General features: G+C 44.1%; 1 protein-coding gene across 3 annotated transcripts in view; it reads right to left on the reverse strand.

The window, feature by feature from the left end:
- Positions 1-539: 539 nt before the first annotated feature.
- Positions 540-22255, reverse strand: part of CYLD (CYLD lysine 63 deubiquitinase) — a 101408-nt gene continuing 79692 nt past the window's right edge. For all 3 annotated transcript variants that reach the window (XM_068260754.1, XM_068260752.1, XM_068260753.1), the window contains 5 exons: positions 18895-19027; positions 16976-17084; positions 12887-13005; positions 8924-9140; positions 540-6858 (listed from right to left, as the gene is read on the reverse strand). In XM_068260754.1, the coding sequence (XP_068116855.1) occupies positions 6674-6858; positions 8924-9140; positions 12887-13005; positions 16976-17084; positions 18895-19027 (763 nt within the window). In that variant the 3' untranslated portion in view covers positions 540-6673. The remainder of the gene's footprint in view (positions 6859-8923; positions 9141-12886; positions 13006-16975; positions 17085-18894; positions 19028-22255) is intronic.

Raw genomic sequence — 22255 nt, forward strand, 5'->3', positions numbered from 1 at the left:
CAATCATGTAGCTTATCCAGCCAGACTTGTGTCAGAGCACCTGATATGCATGCTTGTTCAGGGTCTATGGCTAAAAGCATTAGACAGATCAGGGTAAAACCAGGCAACTTACATTATTTAAAAGTAAATAAATATTGCAGTGTCTGTAACACTTTGATCTCAGGGTCCCTTTAAAGGAAATGTCGGGCAAAACACCCGCACAGAACTACTGCTCCTGCGCAGTACTCTGGACAACGTGGACTTGATTGACAACCTTGAGGTTGGCCTCAGCCGATGGCCCAGGACTCTAGCCAGTGCAGAGTTGCAGCGTGGGATATATCAGTTGCAAGGGGCTGGAGGAAGCCCCGGGTAAGTGTGGGTGGGTGTGTGGATTGGATGACATTTCCTGTAACAGCCAAATACATGTGAATACTCCATAATCCAATAATATCTCCAGCATTTAGCTGCCAATCCAGGCCTAGTGGTCAAACGGACAAATGCTCAAGAATAAAGATACTCTACTGCTAGATTTGAAATAACAACAAAAACACGCTAAAATGAAAACTTAAATTTCATTTGTGCAGTTTAATATATTTATTTCAAACAAGTAAAGAACACATTAAAATTCAGTTAAGAGTTAAAGCTTCAGCAATTGTTCCTTCCTGTTACATACATTCAATATAACTTAAAAGACAAAAAAAAAACCTAGGACTAAATGAAGTGCAAAATAGGCTGCAGATGAACTGTACGGTAATTTGTTTATTCAGAACAGATATGTTAAGGAACACAGGTGATGAGTTTTGTGTAAGAAAGTTGCGTTGTGAGTTGCTGTTGTAGGCATAAATCTGTAACAAGCAACCCCCGTGGCGCTCCGGTCATAGTCTCAGTAGCAAAAGAACAGTTCTGGTGCCACATCGCCTTCAGAATCATCATCGTCCACAAACACAAATAAAAAAATAATCTTAGCTCCTCCCCCCTTATAATAGGCCTACAGCCTGTGCTGAGCAGACTGCTGTAAAAACTCATCAGACAGTAGTTTTTAATAAACCAGTCACACACCAATCTCTCAGTATTTCTGTATCACCATGTTAATATGCTTTATAGAGTCCTAGAATTATCGGATTCTTGCAATCCAAACGATTTTCCCCAATCCATGGGCTGAGTCTGGTTTTCTTATTGCTTGACCTTTACTGGTAACTTCTAAGTTCCATTTTTGTGAGGTAATTTCTCTTGAACTAGCCACATGCTATGCTGTTTGTAAGATATTGTTCATTTATTGTATCCATCACAGATATTTAGCTTTACACCATTTTGTGTAATTGATATTAAAGGATATCCAAGGTGATTAAAAAAAAAAAGTTAAGCTTTATTTACCTGGGGCTGCCCCCAGAAGTCAATGTGGTCCAGTGCAGCAGTTTCGCTGCCCTCCAGGGTGCAGTTGTTCCCTCCATAAGATTGCAGACCACAACTGTAGTCGCAGGCTTCTGTGCATTAAAGCGCAAATGTGAAAGACTATCTGTGATCAGCGATCTTACGAATCTTACAGAGACACCCTGGAGGGCTGGGTAGACAAACTGCTGCGCTGGACTACATAGGCATAGACATTTTTTCTTTAATTACCATACTGGCTAGTTCTGGCCCCATAAGGAATAGAACCATCCTTTTCCTATTTTGCAGTAAGATTACTGTGATTGGCTCACAATAATCACGGATTCAGGAATCCATTAAATGGCTCCTGAACGAGATATGATGTAAATGTGACAGCAGAGCAAGCGTTTTACAGGACACAAAAGGTGATTTCAATTAGCAAGATCTAGGAAAGTTTTACATCTTAAATACTACGTAACCTCCGGAGTTTGACAGCTCCACTGTCATATGTGTGGGGTTTTTTTTCCCAGTTTTTAGAGCCAGTCACGCAATAATTCTCAAAACTAGATTCCAACAAAAACTTAAAGGGGTTCTATGGATCATAAACAAACAAACTGACACTTACCTGGGGCTTCTATCAGCCTCCTGCAGCTGTCATGTTCCCTGCCGCTGGCACAAGTCTATTATTCATCCAACTAGACAAATAATGCTCACTCCCGCTCACGTCTCAAAGAGCTTATTGCGCAATATGAGGTTTTCTCATACTGCACCTGCGCAGTAAGCTCCCAATGACGCAGCGGGAGTGAGCATGCGCACGGCTACGGCCGGCCAGCCGCAGTTGATTGTCTGGATCAATTGGACTGGGACTGGCGGTGGGGAACGGAGGAGGACGGTGTGGGATATGACGTCTACAGGGGGCTGACAGAAGCCCTAGGTAAGTGTCAGTTTTCTTTTTTTTTTACAATCCACAGAACACCTTTAAGTCTTCAAATAAGCAGAGAAAGGTTACAATTTTAGTGATAAACTTTTAATTTAATCTCCCTTCACTTTCTGTGATATCATTAATGCAAATAAGTGAATCTGTTACACAATAAAGGAAGGTTCACACCTAATGCGTGATACTGAATGTTTTTTTGCATTTTTTATTTTATTTTTTTGCGTTAAAATGTGCGTTTGTATGCATGCATTTTTTTTCAGGAATAACTAATGAAAGTTGGTGTGAAATTGCATGCCTTGTGCGAATTTATGCTGCAAGAAGTATTTTTTTTCATGCACGCAAAAATGTGGATGTGAAAAAGCAATTTACAGCAAAAATGCAATTTTACATTGACTTTCTTTCATTAAATGTGTGGCAAATGCATTTTCACACTCACTAACTGCACGTGATTTTTAGTGAACCTTACACATAGTAGAGCCTTACACAAAGTCCTGTACACATAGTAGTAGATGAAACTGGGCAAAAGCTATTTGCTAACTACTACCCTCTGCTGAGAATAAAGTGTGTACAGTGGCCTTCGGTGTCTAAATCTGTGAGGTGAATTGAGTTGGCTGATTGCTGGCTATTGTTCTCTCCGCTCACCTTGTCACAGCGTGACATCACTCGTGCACCGATCCGTCATCCCTCTGCCACCCCCCTTCCACAACTTAGCAACAGAATGAGCTGCTAGCCTGCAGGCTAATTATGCATTTATGCAGTGTGTGCCCTGTACTGTCTCCGGTGGGATTATGTGTACGGGGCTTAACAAACAGAAATATACACCTGGTAAAGATGTAATTTTTCTGTTGGTAATGCAAACCTACGGTGCTAATTTATAGTGAATTGTATGTATGTAGTAGATAAGAATTCAACTGCACCAATTTCCGGATAAAAGTCCAATTTTTATTGAAGCAATTGTGGACAAACCACAATGCTCATGCATATCAGAGCAAATTTATGGCGCCTTAGTGATAGCTATGAATAAGGAGCTATGAGTTTGCTCTGATATGCTTCAGCTGTATTGCTGTTTCTCCACAACTGCTTTAATAAAACATTTGACTTCTGTTCTGATAATGATGCAGTGGAATTTGTAATGACTACTGGCGCTTTGCTCCCGATCACAGTAGGTGCAGTGGCTGCAGCGACCTGTTTCTTGGATTGCAAGTGTATGTATGTCAGTTTGCTCTGGTTTTTAATAGTTGTCAGATGTTGAGTATAGCTGCTGTTATCTCCACCATGAAATTTGAATAACACAAACATTTCTACAACACAAGGTAATAACATATAAAACAACTACACAATGCCACTCTCAGTGAAGTGTTCCACAGTATAATCTCCAACACTCACCAGATAATGACCACTTCAGACTTCAGGTGGGTTATGAGTTTTAAACAGGGAATATACCATTCTTGACTCCCCCATGATCATTCTGCAAACAAAGAATTTCCACTCTCCTCGGCTGTGATCTGATCCTTCCGTGTGGGAGACACAGAACCACTGTATGATTGGTGCTATTGCTCACAGTGACTTCACTTCCCAATCCCCACACAGTGGCTGCTCACCAGATGTAGGCCACCATATTATATAGGTGGATTATGATTTTTGGAGCAGCCACCCCAGGTAGTGAAGCAGGCTTTTTCACATCAGCTGCTTTTCAAACTTTAATTTCACACAAAACAGATTCTCAAAGCCAAAATACATAAACTATATTACATAGCATAAGACCTTCAGCAAAGTGCCTCTGTGCATATTGGAATGTGCACTTATGTAACCAGGCAGATTTTAAGCGTAGAATATCTACGCTACTCATCCAATGGAGGCTGACTGGGGCTCAGGTGATGTCCCGCTGTATGTTCCCGGCTCCCGGCAGAATGGATTTTGCGCTTGTGCAGTAGCACAGGGCAAAGTGGGCTTGGCATTCTCTTCTGAGGCGAAGTAGCTCTTTGCGGAGGCAGTCTGAAGCCTGCACAGTAGTAGTGTGGTTATGCTCATTATCATGCAGGAGCACATCGGCCAGCTTTCAGATGGTCCCAGGGTGCAGAAGGATGTGGGAAGCCTCTGGAGCAGTGGTCTTTAAACTGAGGCCCACGGACCGAATGCAGCCCCCGAGGCCACACACACTATTTCTTCTAGATGCGGTCAGCTACATCTTTAAATATTAGTTGTCTGCATATAGAATAGCAGTGCTGGCACCACCCATCAACATGGAAGCCAAAAATCTACTGGTCTCCAATCAAATTCCACATCAGGTGACACTGCTGCCCAATTGGACTGCAGGTTGTCACCTGGGTATGCTTCACTGTTTGGCCCGCAAAGACTTCTACATCATTTTATGTATACTAAGCCCCCCAGCAGTCTGAAGTATGTTGACCTGGCCCTCAACTCAAAACATTTGGGGACCTCTGCTCTGGAGGATCCAAAGATTTCCCTGTACCGAGGTAAGCATTTAACATTTCACTCCCAAAAAAAGAAGGGAAAAAAGCTATGAGGAAGGGGGAAACCCCGAAACATGTCATGTTTGCTACTATTCTGATAAACGCAAGTTTATACGCCAGTTGAGTGCCTCCTTCATTTCTATTTGTATATACCGTGGTGGAGTGGTGATCCGCAGAGGGATTGTGCACTGGCAGACCAGGTGTCATACCTGGAGTTGAAACAAAGCTCAGCAACCCCCTTGTTTACTGAAAAGCTATGAATGCTAATATCACACATATTCAAGTGACACACCAAAACAACAATTAAAATAAATTCCAAACTGTAAGTAAACCCAGGGGGTTGGGGGGGGGGAGGGGTTGGCAGAAGTCATGATGGCCTCTTCAGAAGTGTACAAAGTCCAAGTAGCCAAACAGCTATCAAATCGCTCTATCTCACCAACTGTTTATTTGCCTATAGAAGTATGTAAGGCAGGACAGATCTCTCTCTCCCCCCCCCCCCTCCCCCCCAGGCACTGTAGGCTTGTGCCTACAGGTACCTGGTGTGGGAGAGTCAGATCATATATAAAATATCACCTCTCAATCCCCACCTCCTATGACTCTGCTGTTTAGTGGAGAGGAGTACAGGAATCACTCTGCTCCAGCCATGCATGCATAGTTATGTCACATTAGTGGTTATGCATGATTGGCTGTAGCAGAGCAGGTGAGAACCCTTGAGAAGGACTGGAGCCAGCATACCCTAACAAAACCTGTGGAGTCCCAAAAGCCAGAATACCCTCTTAAACCATGGTGACATTCTTGCCAAAAAAAACAAAAACAAGCAAGCAGTTCACTTTTATAATGCAGCTTCTCAGTGTACAATGCAGCTTCTTGGTGCTCAATGCAGCTTCTCGGGGCACAATGTAGCCTTTCAGCCCTGCAGCCTCTCCCCAATGCAGGTTCTCAGTTTGATCGTACTAGGGATTAGTATTCTGCATCTAAATGCCTCGGAACACGAACTTGAAGCACACAGGCCACGGCGTGGGGGGGTTAAGCCACCATTGACACAGCCTCTGTGTATGGTTTCTGAATCATTTCTGAAACACTAATCTACATTGCCTATATCTAAATCCCCTTCTAATCACTATCCTAGAAACTTTATCTGTTAGTATGCAGATATTACCAATAATACGCACATTTAAGCAGCCCATACACTCAGCCGATTTTCTGGCTGACCGATCGATCGCGATCGATCGCAAATCGGTTGGCCAATCGACCGATCGACGGCCGATTTCGATCGATTTCGATGGATTTCCATCGAACTTGCAGGGTGGAAAATTTAGGTCGATCTGATGAGATTGCTTATCAGTTTGCATTGGCCTTAATGGAAAGCTGATGGCAAAAAAATGCCATCAGATTGAATTTCAACAGATTTCAAACTGAAATCTATTGGAATTCTATCCTGGTAAAAAATGTTCTAAAAACACATCAGATAGATCATCAGATGCATTTCTTATCTATCTTCTGCCAATCTGACGAGTGTATGGGCACCTTTAACCAAATTTTACTACTTGTGTTTGCTTACACAAGGTAACACAGCTTTTACCAAACAGTGGCCAAGGAATGCAGATACTGGTTGGATTGCCAAGAGGATTTGCTAACCTATGTGAAAGCTTGTAGTAACAACAACAGCAACATTTCCAGCTGAAATTTTAACAGTGTTATGCAAGGCGGCTGCTAATGTGCTAGCGTGATATGGCCATAAGGTGAAACGTAAGAACAACCAACGGGATACAGAAATATTGAGAGACTGGTATGTCTCAGTCCACTGAACAACATCTTTCAACATGGCAGGTTAAAAAAAAAAGCTACTGAGTTAAGGCCCATTCTCCTCGGCTGTGAAATAACATACTGCTGTGGAAAAGACAGATAAGTGTATTTACTTGTATAAACTCATGGTGGGGCTCTGGTACATGCACATGTAGGCATCGCACAGGAGCCGCCTTGCACAGCCCTGAATGTTTCGAGAGTCTAAGGCGTGGAGTTCCTCCAAGGACATTTTCAGGTATTCCCCAACCTCTGGACAAGGAGTGACTTGTGGAATGTTAAACCCATTTTGCCCACCTGGAGGAAAAGAAAAAAGGAATTAATATTAGACATGCTTGAACCTTTATTTCTTAAGTTTATTCTAGAACAGCTGCCTTTATGCCCCATGACAAAAGGACTCCACAGTTTACTCTCCCACTCACCATTAACTATGGATTCTTTTATTGTATTGTGTTCTATTCTTCAATACAAAACATTTCATGTTAAAAATACACCTACAGGCAGGGCAACCTTTAAATCTTGTACACAGTTCTAATTTGTGCTTGTATTAATTTCTCTGCCCTAAAGCTATGAACCAAGCTCTTTAGAACTCAGCTGCGGCGGATGATAAGACTTCCTTGAACAAGAATCTTGAAAGCTACCAGTGTGTGTACAGTAGCCACGTGACACCCGCTAAAAATCACCCACTTCTCAATCGCATTGTTCACCTTGCTCCCCTTCCCATGGGAAACTCCTCCGTCATGTGCCACTCGTTGTACCGCCACTCCTCTCCACAGCAAAATACTAGTCTTGGGGCTAGTGCCACATCTTTGCAGCATTGGCACTGCACTGTCACCCAAAAATCGTGTACCAATCCCTGCCAGTCGACAGAAATGCCCCAGTATGTATGGGATTATATATGAGGATTTAGGTGTACATTTATGTGAATGTTTGGAAAAATGTAAAGATTTGAAACCGAGAGCCCAATATAGTGCAGTACATCCAGATAAAATGGAATAAGACAAAACAACTACAAGTAATATACTCACAAGTCTGGGTTACCACTAAGGCAACCACTGGAAGTGCAGATGGGGAGAATTATAATCTGAACCCACTCAGGTATTAGAAAGTCGCTCTCTGTAGACAGAAGAAATGGGGATACACCCCTCCACTAAGGGTGGACTAGATCAATGGATGATGAGTGATAATAGAGGCGCCAAATTAGAGTAAAATGTTTAAAACCGGTTTAAAAGGAGGGGGGTTGGTGGTTACCACCCTCAGGTATTTAATGACCAGCCAATGAGTCGTTATATATAAACAATATAATTTATTTTAAAATCTCCAGGCAAGCTGGAGATTTTAAATTATATTGTTTATATATAACGACTCATTGGCTGGTCATTAAATACCTGAGGGTGGTAACCACTAACCCCCCTCCTTTTAAACTGTTTTTAAACATTTTACTCTAATTTGGCCCCTCTGTTATCACTCATCATCCATTTATGTGAATGTATTTATTTACTAGCCACTGGCCTTGAGTCTCTAGGATGGCATGGTTTCAGTGGGGATCACAGATGACCTCACCCCCATGGAATCATATTTCTTACAGTTGGGAGAATGGGTTTTCTCTGGCAGTAAGCGGGAGAAAATCTGCAGATGTGCACATAGAGCATTTAAAAAGTAGACCCCCCCCCCCCTTTGCAACAAAAGCAATATTTGTCCAATGGGCCAGAGAAACATAGAAAGTGCACTAAAAGCAATCTCGTTTTTGATTCAGATGGTGGGCAAGTCAACCATGACCATGCAGGAATAACAATAGAAGCCCAATTAAATTCCCAGCATCCCTGCATTGAAGCACATATCAAGCATCCTCTATGTGAGAAGCTCACAGGAAGTAGGCAAAGAGCCACTTATTCCTCAGTGTGCCAACTGGAAACTACGAAGGCACTACATGTCTCCAGTCTGTATGGATAGGTACAGAGCTGCAGGCAAACACAGCTACACAATGCGGTTTTTAAATAAAAAAAAAAAAAAGTTTAGCCCCAAAAGACAATACTTTTAACTTAACAGGACTCTTTTTTTTTTTAATTGGCATCGGTATTATGTATTGGAGTCTTTGCTATCGGTCTGGTCATTGGCTCTAGTAACATTACTATGTATTACTAGGAGTGCTGACCAGGATGCTGTTACAGGGTCATCACCATTTAAAAGGTAATGTATTTATTTCAATTACATTATATTAATAACCTTTACCTTTAGTATAGTAATTACCTATATAATATAATATAATATAACTGCCACAAAGCACCTTTAAAAAAAAAGTTGAAGTAACAGAAATAGAAGTGAATGATAAAGGTAAGTTGGAAGCCATCACAAAACCTACCATCACGATCAGCCATGCTGTCAAAAAACACCCAAGCAGAGTCATCTCTGCCATATTTCACAAATGCCACATAATGACTTGTCTCGATGCACAAAACTGCAAACAAGTCCATCTTCTGGTACGGTATACAACCGTGTCTCCAGTCCCAGTCTGGCAGTTCTTTGGGAAGGGACACAGGATTGAACTTGTGGTGCTGCCTTTTCGGGTGTAGGTGAACCTACAGGGAAAAGAAACAGGTCGAGTTTCAAAAAAAAAAAAAAAAACATAGCTGGCCAAAAACCCAAGGACATGCTCACAACTGCCCAGGCAGTACAGTGCAACACCATGAACAAAATACAGTATGGCTACGTACACTATCTAGCACTGGAGATGTATACATTGAATGAAGCTGTACTGCTCCACACTCAACACACCATCATGCACCCTGCTGTCTGTGGAATGAGCTCAGTGACGGCATATTAGATTTAGACTTTTATAAAATTGTTCAAAAATTAAAAGCAAGATTACTGTCCGGTTGGAAAGGTCTGTGTGTGATTCATGTCTCTAGTGTTTCAGACACCACAGATGACATTTCTATAAAAGAGTGATAATATGTCACTTGCAGCTACCTTATTTTTTCTTTGGTTATACCATCACCTGGATAAATGTAAGCGTTCACAAAAGCTATTGGATCTTCTGGTCTTTGGCCTGGTCTTCGGTTTTGTAATCTGAAGCTGTAGAGGTGAATTCAGGGACAGTAGGGATGGCCCTGCCTACGTGAACTCATGGAAAAGCATATGATCAGTTTGATCAACTGATTGATTTGTAAGATTCTGATTTGCTGTCATGGTTTAACGCATGATCACGACTAGCCTTACAAATCTATCAGCTGATCAAAGATCACATGCTACTCTGGGAGTTCTCCTAGGCAGGGCCATCTCTAGTTAACAGCAGGGCCAGTTTTGGATGCTGAGTGCATGGGACACAGACTGAACTCTGAGAGGTTTCCTGCCTATAGCTACGGATTGTTTCTGTTATGGTGCTGCAATCTTGCTTTCTCCAAATTCCGATAATGGCAACCCCTTCATTATGACTAATAATCTGTTAAAGCAAAACTGTGAGTTCAATGGAGGGCTGGTGCTTCCACAGGGGCAAAGTAGGCAATAGCCCCAGGGCCCCAGAAACTGTAGGGGCCCCCTAAGGTCCCCCCCCCAAGCTATGGTGAAATGCCAGCAGGGCAGGGAATCAGGAAGAGAGGCGGTGTGGGGAGAAAGCCTAGAGCATGGTGCTGCTTCCTGTGTCCTGCCTGGATTAGGCAAGACCCCACTGTGTATACACTCTGAATTTTTAAAGGAAAAGAGGAGGGGAATAATGGAGTCCCTAACAATGCTTTTGGGGACAATGATGGAAACCTAATTGATTTTGTGTGGCTGGAAGTGCAGTGGGATGGGTCCTGGGAGTTGGCTTCGGGGCTATGTGGGGGTGATTGCTAGGGCCCCCCCAAGTTACTTTTGCCCCGGGGCCCCATTGTAGCTCGAACCGGCCCTTTACCCATGTCTTCGTACAGACCACCACTTCTCGCTGGGACCCTTGGAAAGCTTGAGGCCACACCCCCAAGCATGAACAGCCGCACTGCACAGAGAGCTTGCCCCTGCACAGTAGCAAGTGCAGAGCTACTGCTGCCAACTGGAGGAGGGAACTGTAGATTTCTGAGGAATGGGCTATCTCAGAATGAAACAAACAGTGTACATGTTACGGCCAGAACCCGAAGTTTGGCCACTTCTAGTTCTGGCCGGCCACTTCGGGTTCTGGCCGGCCAATGCGCGAAGTGGCCGCTGCGCTGCGGCCAATGTTAGAAATGGAATGATTCCTCTGACATTAATGTATCTTCTGGCCGCAGCGCAGCGGCCAAACGTAGAACAATTTAGTTCATTTAATGCAATTCAGCCGGCGGCAATGTAACAATTCAAGCCGCCGGCTTTTTCTCTGCCTCTCTCTCCTCCTTCTCCCCCCCCCCCCCCCCCCCGCCCGCCTCTCTCGCTCTCTCCTATGGGCAGCCGGGCGGGGACACGAGTGTCCCCCCCGGAGTCGTTCGTTGCGGCAGGGAATCCTGCCATGTCTGCAGCCTCCCCGTTCTGCTTTCCTGGTGCGACGAACGACTCCCGGGGAGACACGCGTGTCCCCGCCGGCTGGCCATAAGAGGAGAGAGAGAGGCAGAGAAAAAGCCGGCGGCTTGAATTGTTACATTGCCGCCGGCTGAATTGCATTAAATGAACTAAGTTGTTCTACAGTTGGCCGCTGCGCTACGGGCAGAAGATACATTAATGTCAGAGGAATCATTCCATTTCTAACATTGGCCGCAGCGCAGCGGCCACTTCGCGCATTGGCCGGCCAGAACCCGAAGTGGCCGGCCAGAACTAGAAGTGGCCAAACTTCGGGTTCTGGCCGTAACATATACATAATCCTGCCTCAGAGAACATAGAAATAGTTTAAACTCACAAGAAGCCAGACAGATTTCAAGTACACTTTAAAGAGACTCCGTAACAAAAATTGCATCCTGTTTTTTATCATCCTACAAGTTCCAAAAGCTATTGTAATGTGTTCTGGCTTACTGCAGCACTTTCTACTATAACAGTCTCTGTAATAAATCAATGTATCTTTCCCCTGTCAGACTTGTCAGCCTGTGTCTGGAAGGCTGCCAAGTTCTTCAGTGTTGTGGTTCTGCTATGAACTCCCCCTTCCAGGCCACTCTCTGCACACTGCCTGTGTGATATTTAGATTAGTGCAGCTTCTCTCTTCTCTCTTATCTTTTACAAGCTGGATAAATCATCCTCTGAGCTGGCTGGGCTTTCACATACTGAGGATTACAGACAAGGGCAAAGCTGTTTGCAGGAAGAAACGAGCAGCCTGAAACTTCAGTGCATGAGAGCAGAAGGGGGAAAGAAACACACAATGATCTCTTGAGATACAAAAGGAAGGGTGTATACAGCCTGCTTGTGTATGGATGTATTTTCTATGTGTGGACATGCTGTACATCAACCTACTTCCTGTTTTGGTGGCCATTTTGTTTGTTTATAAACAAACTTTTTAAAACTGTTTTTAACCACTTTTAATGCGGCGGGGAGCGGCAAAATTGTGACAGAGGGTAATAGGAGATGTCCCCTAACGCACTGGTATGTTTACTTTTGTGCGATTTTAACAATACAGATTCTCTTTAAAGAATGTGTACTTGTAAATTGAAGTCCACCCTACCTTTTGCTGAACTCAGTACTGCCTCTCTGCTCTAAAAGATCAGCAACAGCATAATAACCTTCACAAAAAAAACATTTCCTTGTTACAGCTTATAGAGCTCCTTCAGAGAAGCTGCAGTGTAGTTATTTCCTGGTTTTCTGGGAGCACATAAATGGTTAAACCCCTGTGTTTATATATAATTCCACAGACAGCTGGGAGCTCAAATTACACTAGCTCATTACTTGCTGAGAATTAGGCAGGCTGTTCTTTACAAGCACATGCAGAGACGCAATGTGGATTTCTTTGTGTTCTCTCCTGTGCTAGAGTTCAGGTCCGCTTTCATGGATCTCAGTGCAGCACCTTTCTGGTTCCACCCACTCCCAGCCAATCTGTTACATTTTTACACACTGGATGCCATAAAACTCAAATCAATCAGTTGTCTACATGCTGTAAAGAAGATCACTTGGTGGAATTTCTGACATCATGGCCATAGAAAGTAACGGCCATGAAATTCAATACCCCACCCCTTGGTCAACCTCACAGACAATAGACACAAAATGAACCCAGATCTACTTCCATATGCACCTTGTGGATAGACTGAGAAACTGAAAAACACTTTTAAGGTATTGCTCTGGAAATGCACGACATATAACGATTGCAGTCCATGTATATTTTCTGAAACAATGACATCTTAGCTCTTCCTGCCAGTGAAAGAGTGGCGCCTGATCTTTGTATTTTATACATCGGACTTACTTGGGTGTTGCACGTTTTACAGAACTGCTTTATTTTGCCTGCAGAAATTTCACTGTCATCATAACACTCCCGGCACTCATACATGGCGAGACCTCCACAGATTCGGCACTGCCGAGGAGCTGCAAGGCAAGAGAGAGAACAAATGAGGAGCCGGAGAAAGGATCACATTTATAGACTGGTACCACAGGGTAGGTAAAGTTTCAGGAAAGCCCCACTAACATACTGAAAAGAAAAGCAGCAAAGTGTGCAGTGAGAGGTCTATCACCAGAACCTTGCTTTGCCGTTCCCCATTAGGGAGTACATATCACAGCACCACCACTTCAGTTGGGCGCCTTATGGCAACGCCAATAGTAAAATATTGGTAATTTAAATTACCAATATTTTACTATGCATTTCCTGCGCCCCCCCCCCCCATACCCTCCATAAGTGCCTAAAAAGAAGACCCACCCATGTCTAACCCTAGCCATCCCTGTAAGCGCCTAACCTTATAGCAGACCTAAACTCTTGCACAGGAGACAAGGTAATCACAGCAAAATCCACCCTGTGTGTATTAGGAGAGAACTGACTCATTCTCCCTTAAGTAATCACAAGTGTAATTTGAGCTGTCAGCTCTGTGCCATGGGTGTGCTGAGTTGTGTGAAACTATGTAAATACAGGAGGTTAAATGTTTCTATGCTCCCAAGAAACCAAGAAGTAGACCTGCACATTTATTGCAGGAGTTCTGAAAGCTTTACCAAATAAATGAAATTCTTTTTAAGGTTAGGGGGGGGGGGGGGGGGGGGACGACCATCAATGATTGCTCAGACATCTTCCCCACGGCTACTGCCACCACCCAGGGAGCCATCCTCACCCTATCCCCCCTCACCACCCAAGAAGGAAGGTATAACTGAATTGTTGTATGGGAGGAACACAAGAGGTGTGTACTCAACCAGGCAGCACCTGTTATAGAATGGCTGCAGAAATGTCTCTCAACAAATCTGCATGTGCAAATTGCATCGGCTTACCAGAATATGCAGGGACTAGACCAACTATACTGCTATGCCCTGAAAGAGTTCTCCCAGTAAATTATTCAGGATATCCAATTTGATGTTAAATATCCCAAGTTCAGCATCAGAAACACTTCATATATTATATTATGCCCTCCCAGTGATTCAAAGCCTAGGCTATGAGTTCACAAAGCCTTCTACCCCAAAGCACTCTGGGAAACCAGATGTTGTTTCTGCTCACTTTTGTACACACAACAAACATTCCACAGTAATGTGCTGTGCCAGAAGTAAGTACAGGTATGTTGCCACCTGTGATATATTTAAGAACGTAAATCGGGGTGAAAAAGATTTTACAATGGGGCAAACCCTGATTAAATAATTCAGAAATTAATTTTATGAAATATAAGCAATTTTATCCATTCTGCTATATTCAGTAAAGTTCCTCTTTAATACTGAAGACATTTCGAGGAAAAACAAACTATATAGATTTGCTCAGGAAATGCAATTATTCTGTAAAGGTGGTCACTGGTCAGCATCTGGTCCCCCTAATATGGGAACGCTTGGAATTCATTCATCTACAGGAGTTTTTTTTAAATTAAAATACGACAAATGCCTGCAACATGGAATTTTATATACTGATGTTTACCAGAAGTATTTGATAAGGATAGGACTGCATGTGGGAAATAGTTTTATCTGAGCTATCCTTAAGATAATTAAGGTAAATACAAATCATGTGTAGCACATACAAATTAACTACCTCTAGCTGTAGCATTTGATAATTCTGGCACAGTAAACATAATGGGTCTGTGTAGGGAAAATGTCTTGCAAGAATATAGAGTGCAAATTAACTGCAGCTAAGAAACTCCTACAAACTTCGAGTGCAGTAATCATCCTTAAACATCATAAAGGCGCCTTGGATGAAATTACCACTAGATGGCAGCATAATCCTTATAGACACAGGAGCATTAAAAAACTAGGAACACTGGATTTTTGTGTTTTTCAAATCATTTATTCTCAGACAGTGTGGTATACTGTACTCCGCTCAGCTAAGTAGGAGTTTAACGGTTTACAAGCCCTTTGGGATTGGTGAATATTAATAGATTGCACATATGAAGGAAAAAATGTATTAAAATCATTAGCAAAAAATGCTAGTATTGCACCACGCAGGCCCATACAACATCTGTAGAACTGAGTGGCCTGATTTATCACAACCAGTGCAAAGCAAGGTAAAGCACAACATATCAACATCCATCTGCTAAGGGACACATTGACTCTGGATTAAAAGTTGGCCAAATCTGTCAAGAATCTAGAGCAGTGGTTCCCAACCTGGGGGCGTTCGCCCCCAGGTGGGCGATTTGGGTTCTAATGGGGGCGGTAAATTTGTGGGGGGCAACAGGGGGGCGATCAGTATGAAAAGGCAGAAAAAATAAAGTGTTGCAGTGTCACTTGTTTTTAAAGAAAATTATGGGCAAAAAATATGATCTGTATAAAATATGCAAGTGTGCATGATAGAGTTGCGTAATTCCTCAGGGCTCGTTGGTCACGCGCCGGTGTAATGTCAGATATCGCAGCCCGGAAGCATCCTTCCTCACTGAGTATCGCGCATGCTCAGTGGGAAGTTAGATATTATTTATCTGAAATATCTCCGCTTCCGCACCACATACACTCCCGAAATTTTCAGGGGAGGGAGGGGACCCCAGATCTAGCTATGTGTCAAATTGCAGCCCCCGAGCACCGCTAGTTCCCGAGATAGGTTTGCTGCAATCAGTCTCGGGAACCAGTGGGGCTCGGGGGCTGCAATTCAGCACAGAGCTAGATCTGGGGGTCCCCTCCCTCCCCTGAAAATTTCAGGAGTGTACGTGGTGCGGAAGCGGAGATATTTAGGACGTTTTACGTGGCTGCACAATTTAATGGGACGCAGGCTCAGACTGCGTATGCGGGGCTGCACAACGTGCGGGGCTGCAATAGCTGACATTACACCGGTAAGGGAATTGACGCAAAGTAGTTGAGTCACCGGCTATTTTTAGCTGGCAAGGTCACAGCGCTACCCCCTCCACTGGCACCACCACCTGGCGTAAGGGTATACCGTACTAAGAGAAGGGGGGGCGACAGGGGTGAGTCGTCTTCCCCTAAGGGGCGATACCTCAAAAGGTTGGGAACCACTAATCTAGAGCGAGTACAACGCCCCTCAAATTATACCCGAAACACCTACGCTCTTCCACACCCAGCCCCCCCCCCCCCTTAACACCTAGGTCAACGATCCGCCTGGCATGTCTACTCAGCCCGGAGCACCCACTCACCCCACCTGCCATGTGACACCACCTCACATGCTGCTTGGTCAACCCTCCTTTCCCACATAGCAACAGAATATGTCCCTAGCCTGCCTTCTCCCCTCAACATAGCAACAGAATGCATCACTGATGAGCCCCCCCCCCCCCTCCACTCCATAGCAACAGAACGGGTCGCTGACTTGCCCTGGCATAGCAACAGAAGACATCACTCCTACTAACGCAGCAAAAGAATGCATCTGCATGTCTCCTCCTCCCAACATAGCAACAGACCTCATCACTAGACTGACTCCTCCCCCCAACATAGCAACAGAACATGTCACTATCCCCCAAATATGGCAACAGAAGGCGTTGCTAACCTGTCTCCTGCCCCCAACATAACAGCAGGCAAGCTAATGATGTGTCTGTACAGCCTTAGCCCTGCAATGTTTCCCAAGGTATCAAGTCTCAATCCCCGCCAGGCGACATGCTTCGTACTTGTGCAAACGGGGCCTTAGGGTCTAGTTTTCTTTGAATCCATCTTAATAAAAATGACAGTTTTTATACAAGTATAAAGATGACCTCCAGGCTAAGCACACCGATAACACCCTCTCTCATAAATGTAGCATTTAACGGGGGGTTGTCAAATAGCCAGAATGAAGTCCCTGTTATTTGAATATATGTACACCTGAGACCACCAAGCTCAAACATGGAGATCTGCATTACAGCTTCATCTGCTGGCTGGGTGTGAGCTGTATATTCCCATATTTCTACACCTGGACTTTCTCAAAAAGTATGCTACATGGTGAAAAAAAAATGTAACTGCTTCCACGTACTGTCTTCCAATAAATCGGTGATATTGAGATCCAAGGAAGGAAATATTTTGTTGAACATCTTGAAGTCTTTTCCAAACCGAGGCATCTGAATAATAAGGCATGACGGAGCCTATGAATAGCAGGAGAGAAAAAAGAAACATATAAAAAGAGCTAAAAGAAATGCACACCACAAGCATGACTAAAAGGCAGTGTTCTCCCCCGGCTGTCATCGGCTCACCTCCTCCTATGCTATAAGCAGAGTTGCGCAAAGAAGCACCAGCCCTGCCCTCCTCATACAAGAATCTGATTGAGATTCCAATATGAATACAGGTTAAAATTTGGAGTACGTGTTCATAAAATATGCTCCACTTACCTTACTGTAAAATTGCCTACACACTTGAATTTTTTAATGCTTTGTAATTTGCATTTCACCAATGTCAGAAAGCAAGCTGTGCAGTAGTCTGGGTCATAACAAAAAAAATCCCATTGCGTTCAGAGGATTATAGTCCAGTATTTCTATTCTCTTACTATGTGTTTGTGTGTATATGTTACGGCCACAACCAAGTTCGCCACTTCTAGATCTGGCCGACCAATACCCGAAGGCGGTTGATAAGGCTAGGTGCCAGATGGGGGGGGAGAGTTAAAGTTAGGCACCACAAAGGATGGTTGAGGTTGGAGTTAGGATTATATTCTAATAGCGGCTATGTCTGGTGCTCTTTTGTAAATGGAGTCATACTCATCGGCTACAAACAGGTGCCTTTTTATAAACAAAATTATGTTTAACGGCTACATCCGGTGCCTTTTTATAAAGAAAATCACTTTTATTGGCTACATCCGGAGCCCTCTTTTCCAGGTGCCTTTTCTACATGTACGCCTCATAAAGGGAGTATGAAACCTGCAACATTGGCCCCTAGTTAATTAACTTTTACTCCAGAGCTTTCTCCCAGGTTATATTTTTATACCTTATAAATAAAAGCCACAAGGAAGAAAATACTCGAAATACGTTTGATGCATGCCCACCTCTAAGAGCTGGCAGAGCAGGACTTCGCCCTGAGACGCACACGCGCTGCCTGCATCTCCCTTCCTGCTCTGCAGGACCCCCTGTGGTCATGCTGTTACCAGTGAGACGGGAACCCAATCTAGCTACCTACAGGAGCCCGCCTCTATTGCACTCCCCCCCCCCCTGCTAAAGGGGGGCTCTGGCTAAGGGAGGGGGGCTTTCAGGCTAAACGGATCCTTTCCCTGGCTACAAGAAGGGAGACACTAGGTAAACGGGGGGGGGATCTCCTTGACTACACGGGGCTATCTCTCCCTAAGAAAGCGGGGAAAAGGGATCGGGCTAAAGAGGTGGGCTCTCTGGCTATCTAAATGGGGGTAGGCTTTCTGGCTAAACAGGAGGTTATATGGGGTCTCTTTGGGTTGGAAGGCTCGCTGGCTAAAAGGGGGCTCTGGGGTATTCAGGGGTCTGACTACATAGTGGGGGGGCTCTTTAGCTATCTAAATGGAGACTCTCTAACATACAGAGGCTCTTTGACATACAGGGGCTCTCTGGCTGAACGGGGGGCATCTTATACTGGGGACTGCATCTGGCTGCCCATAGATGGTGGGGGGCTACCTCTGGCTAATACTGAGGGCTGCCTCTAGCTAGCTATAGTGCCACTAATACTGGGGGCAACTCTGGCTACCGCATTGCAATAGCTTGCCCAGTCTAATGGGGGAAGAGGAGAGAATTTATGCACCTCCGCCTTTGGAGCTCTATACACTAGAAACTGCCCAGGTTTGAGGTTATTTTTTCACCCTCTTTTTGGTATTTTTTTTTTCATTGCAAGGTACTGACTCGTAGGAGAAAACTTAGGAGAAAAGGGGAATTGAATGAGGACCATCATCTCTGGAAAGGAGGAGATGACCTGCAGAGAAGTTACAGAATCTGTGAGCTTCACCTCTGCAAACTTCAAGTTGCTGTTAATAAACGACCATTCCAGTAGCTGCTGTATAGTGGGAACACCGACATTCTCATTTTTCTCCATAAAGATCTGGTAGAAGTAGCAGTCTTGCACTTTCTGGCCTGCCGACCTGTAAAAATGTAAAATACAAATTACTCCTTACATACAAAACAAAAGGTAATACCTCTATAAAAAGGTCCACAGGATGTAAGTAAAAAAATAAACTGGACCTCTTGAATCATTCCAAGTCTGGAGACCATGGTTTACCGTTTCAGGTACATACAGTGGACCTCCAGTGTAAAATAAAGTTAGTGTCGGGACACGTTCTAATGAATTACAATAGCTGCAAGGGACCTCCACCACAGCCCAGCCTCCAGCTCTGTGGTCACAGCATAATTGCACAAGATTTCCTCTTCTCAAAGAGAGCGGTCATATGATTACACTGCGGACACAGACCCGAGGGGAGGTAACCCAGACTCTAGCAAAAAATGTGATATTGTATGATGTAGGTTGGGCCTTCTCCTTATATGGTGTAGCGTAGGCAGAGGAGGTGAGCAAAGTAAATTGTGGCGATCGTAATTTATTACTACATGTAAAGTTAAGTGTCCATGACATGGACTTTAATTTACTCAGGTTACAGTGGGATGCGAAAGTTTGGGCAACCTTGTTAATCATAGTGATTTTTCTGTATAAATCTTTGGTTGTTACAATAAAAAATGTCAGTTAATTATATCATATAGCAGACACACACAGTGATAGTTGAGAAGTGAAATGAAATGTATTAGATTTACAGAAAGCGCAAACTAATTGTTTAAATAAAATTTGGGCACTGTTATTTTATTGATTCCAAAACCTTTAGAACTAATTATTGGAACTCAAATTGGCTTGGTAAGCTCAGCGACCCCTGACCTACATACACAGGTGAATCAAATTATGAGAACGAGTATTTAAGGGGGTCAATTGTAAATTTCCCTCCTCTTTTAATATTCTCTGAAGAGTAGCAACATGGGGGTCTCAAAACAACTCTCAAATGACCTGAAAACAAAGATTGTTCACCATCATGGTTTAGGGGAAAGATACAGAAAGCTGAGATTTCAGCTCTCTGTTTCCACAGTTAGGAACATATTGAGGAAATGGAAGACCACAAGCTCAGTTCAAGTTAAGGCTCGAAGTGGCAGACCAAGAAAAATCTCAGAAAGACAGAAGCGACGAATGGTGAGAAAAGTCAGAGTCAACCCACAGACCAGCACCAAAGACCTACAACATCATTTTGCTGCAGATGGAGTCACTGTGCATCGTTCAACCATTCGGTGCACTTTACACAAGGAGATGCTGTATGCTAAAGCACATTTGGACAAGCCAGCTTCATTTTGGAATAAGGTGCTGTGGACTGATGAGTTATCTGGGCATAACAAGGGGTGTTATGCATGGAGAAAAAGAACACAGCTATCCAAGAATAACACCTGCTACCTACAGTAGCATATGGTGTTGGTTCCATCGTGCTGTGGGGCTGTGTGGCCAGTGCAGGGACTGGGAATCTTTTCAAAGTTGAGGGACGCATGGATTCCACTCAGTATCAGCAGATTCTGGAGACCAATGTCCAGGAATCAGTGACAAAGCTGAAGCTGCACCGAGGCTTGATCTTTCAACAAGACAACGACCCTAAACACTGCTCAAAATCCACTAAGGTATTTATGCAGAGGAACAAGTACACCGTTCTGGAATGGCCATCTCAGTCCCCAGACCTGAATATATTTGAACCTCTGTGGTGTGAGTTAAAAGAGAGCTGTCCATGCTTGGAAGCCATCAAACCTGAATGAACTAGAGATGTTTTGTAAAGAGGAATGGTCTAAAATACCTTCAACCAGAATCCAGACTCTCATTGGAACCTACAGGAAGCGTTTAGAGGCTGTAGTTTCTGCAAAAGGAGGATCTACTAAATATTTATTTTCGCAGGTATATTCTTCTTTTAAGATTTCTCCACTCCACCACCTGTGCGCACTCAAAGTGCAGATAAAGCAGACATGGATGCTCTCAGTGGAAATTATCAAATTCGATTTATTTCTGGATAAAAGGGCAAATACAGGCAAAATGAGGTGAGCACTTACTTCCAGAGGGCCCTAATGCACTCAGGACCCTCCCCAGGCATGTAGCGCTTCCCATTCCTTGTGGTACTATAACCTCAATAACCGATCCTGTCTCTGTGCTGCCCGCTTTTGTCCCGACTAGCCTGGGGAGGTTCCTGAGTGGATTAGGGCCCTTTGGAAGTAAGTGCTCATCTCATTTTGCCTGTATTTGCCCTTTTATCCAGAAATACATTGTATTTGATAATTTCCACTGAGAGCATCCCTGTCTGCTTTATCTGCACTTTGAGTGCGCACAGGTGGTGGAGTGGATAAATCTTAAAAGAAGAATATACCTGCGCTACTATACTGGTGACTACTTGGATATAAGGACATATCCCAACACAGCAGCAACTATTTTCTTCAGACCTAAGGCCCCGTTCACACTTGCGTTTTGGCAAATAAACGGACCGGATCCTGATCGGATCCTGACCTGATTCTGATCAGAACCGGACGGTTCCGATCCGGATCCGGTCCGTTTGTATCAGGCATGCATCAGGCTGCCATCCGGATCCGTGGGCAAAAAATAGCGAAATTTGAAAAAAAAAAATGTAGGGGTCAGCAGAAGGTGCACCTGGTGCACGTGTAGAATCAGGTTCCTCCGCTGTAGGCCTCACCTCCACCTCCGACATTCTGCCAAACAGCTCCAGCACGTCTGTCACTGCTGCTCCACTCCAGACATGCTTGGCCCATGCGTCCCCATCCGAAATGGCCGCTTGGATACGCATAGGAAGTGGGGTAGAACGTCAGGTTTTTGTAGGCAGTGTGTTCCGTGCCTTCCGTTCCCCATTGGTTTCTGTGTTCCTGATGGTGCTGTCAGGTTCAGGTCCGGCTCCGGTCCGGGTGCGTGGGCCGGAGATCCGGACCCAAAAAATAGCGCATGTTGGAAAAGACTCCGGAGTCCGGATCCGATCCGGCTCCGTACTGTACGGAACGGACGCGTGTGAACGTCTGCATAGACTTTACATTGCTATGCGGAACGTACGTTCCGTTTGTACAGTATGCGGTCCGGATCAGATCCGGAAAATCCGGATAGCGAACGTTAATGTGAACCGGGCCTAAGTGGGGCACCACAGTATTTAAGTTAAAAGTAAATATTAATTTCATTTCTTTTTTTGTGGTGCCCAAATGTATGCACCTGCCTAATTTTGTTCAAACAATTATTGCACACTTTCTGTAAATCCAATAAACATTTCACTTCTCAAATATCACTGTTTGTGTGTCCTATATGATAT

The sequence above is a fragment of the Hyperolius riggenbachi genome, chromosome 11, assembly GCF_040937935.1.
Source record: "Hyperolius riggenbachi isolate aHypRig1 chromosome 11, aHypRig1.pri, whole genome shotgun sequence".
NCBI lineage: Eukaryota > Metazoa > Chordata > Amphibia > Anura > Hyperoliidae > Hyperolius > Hyperolius riggenbachi.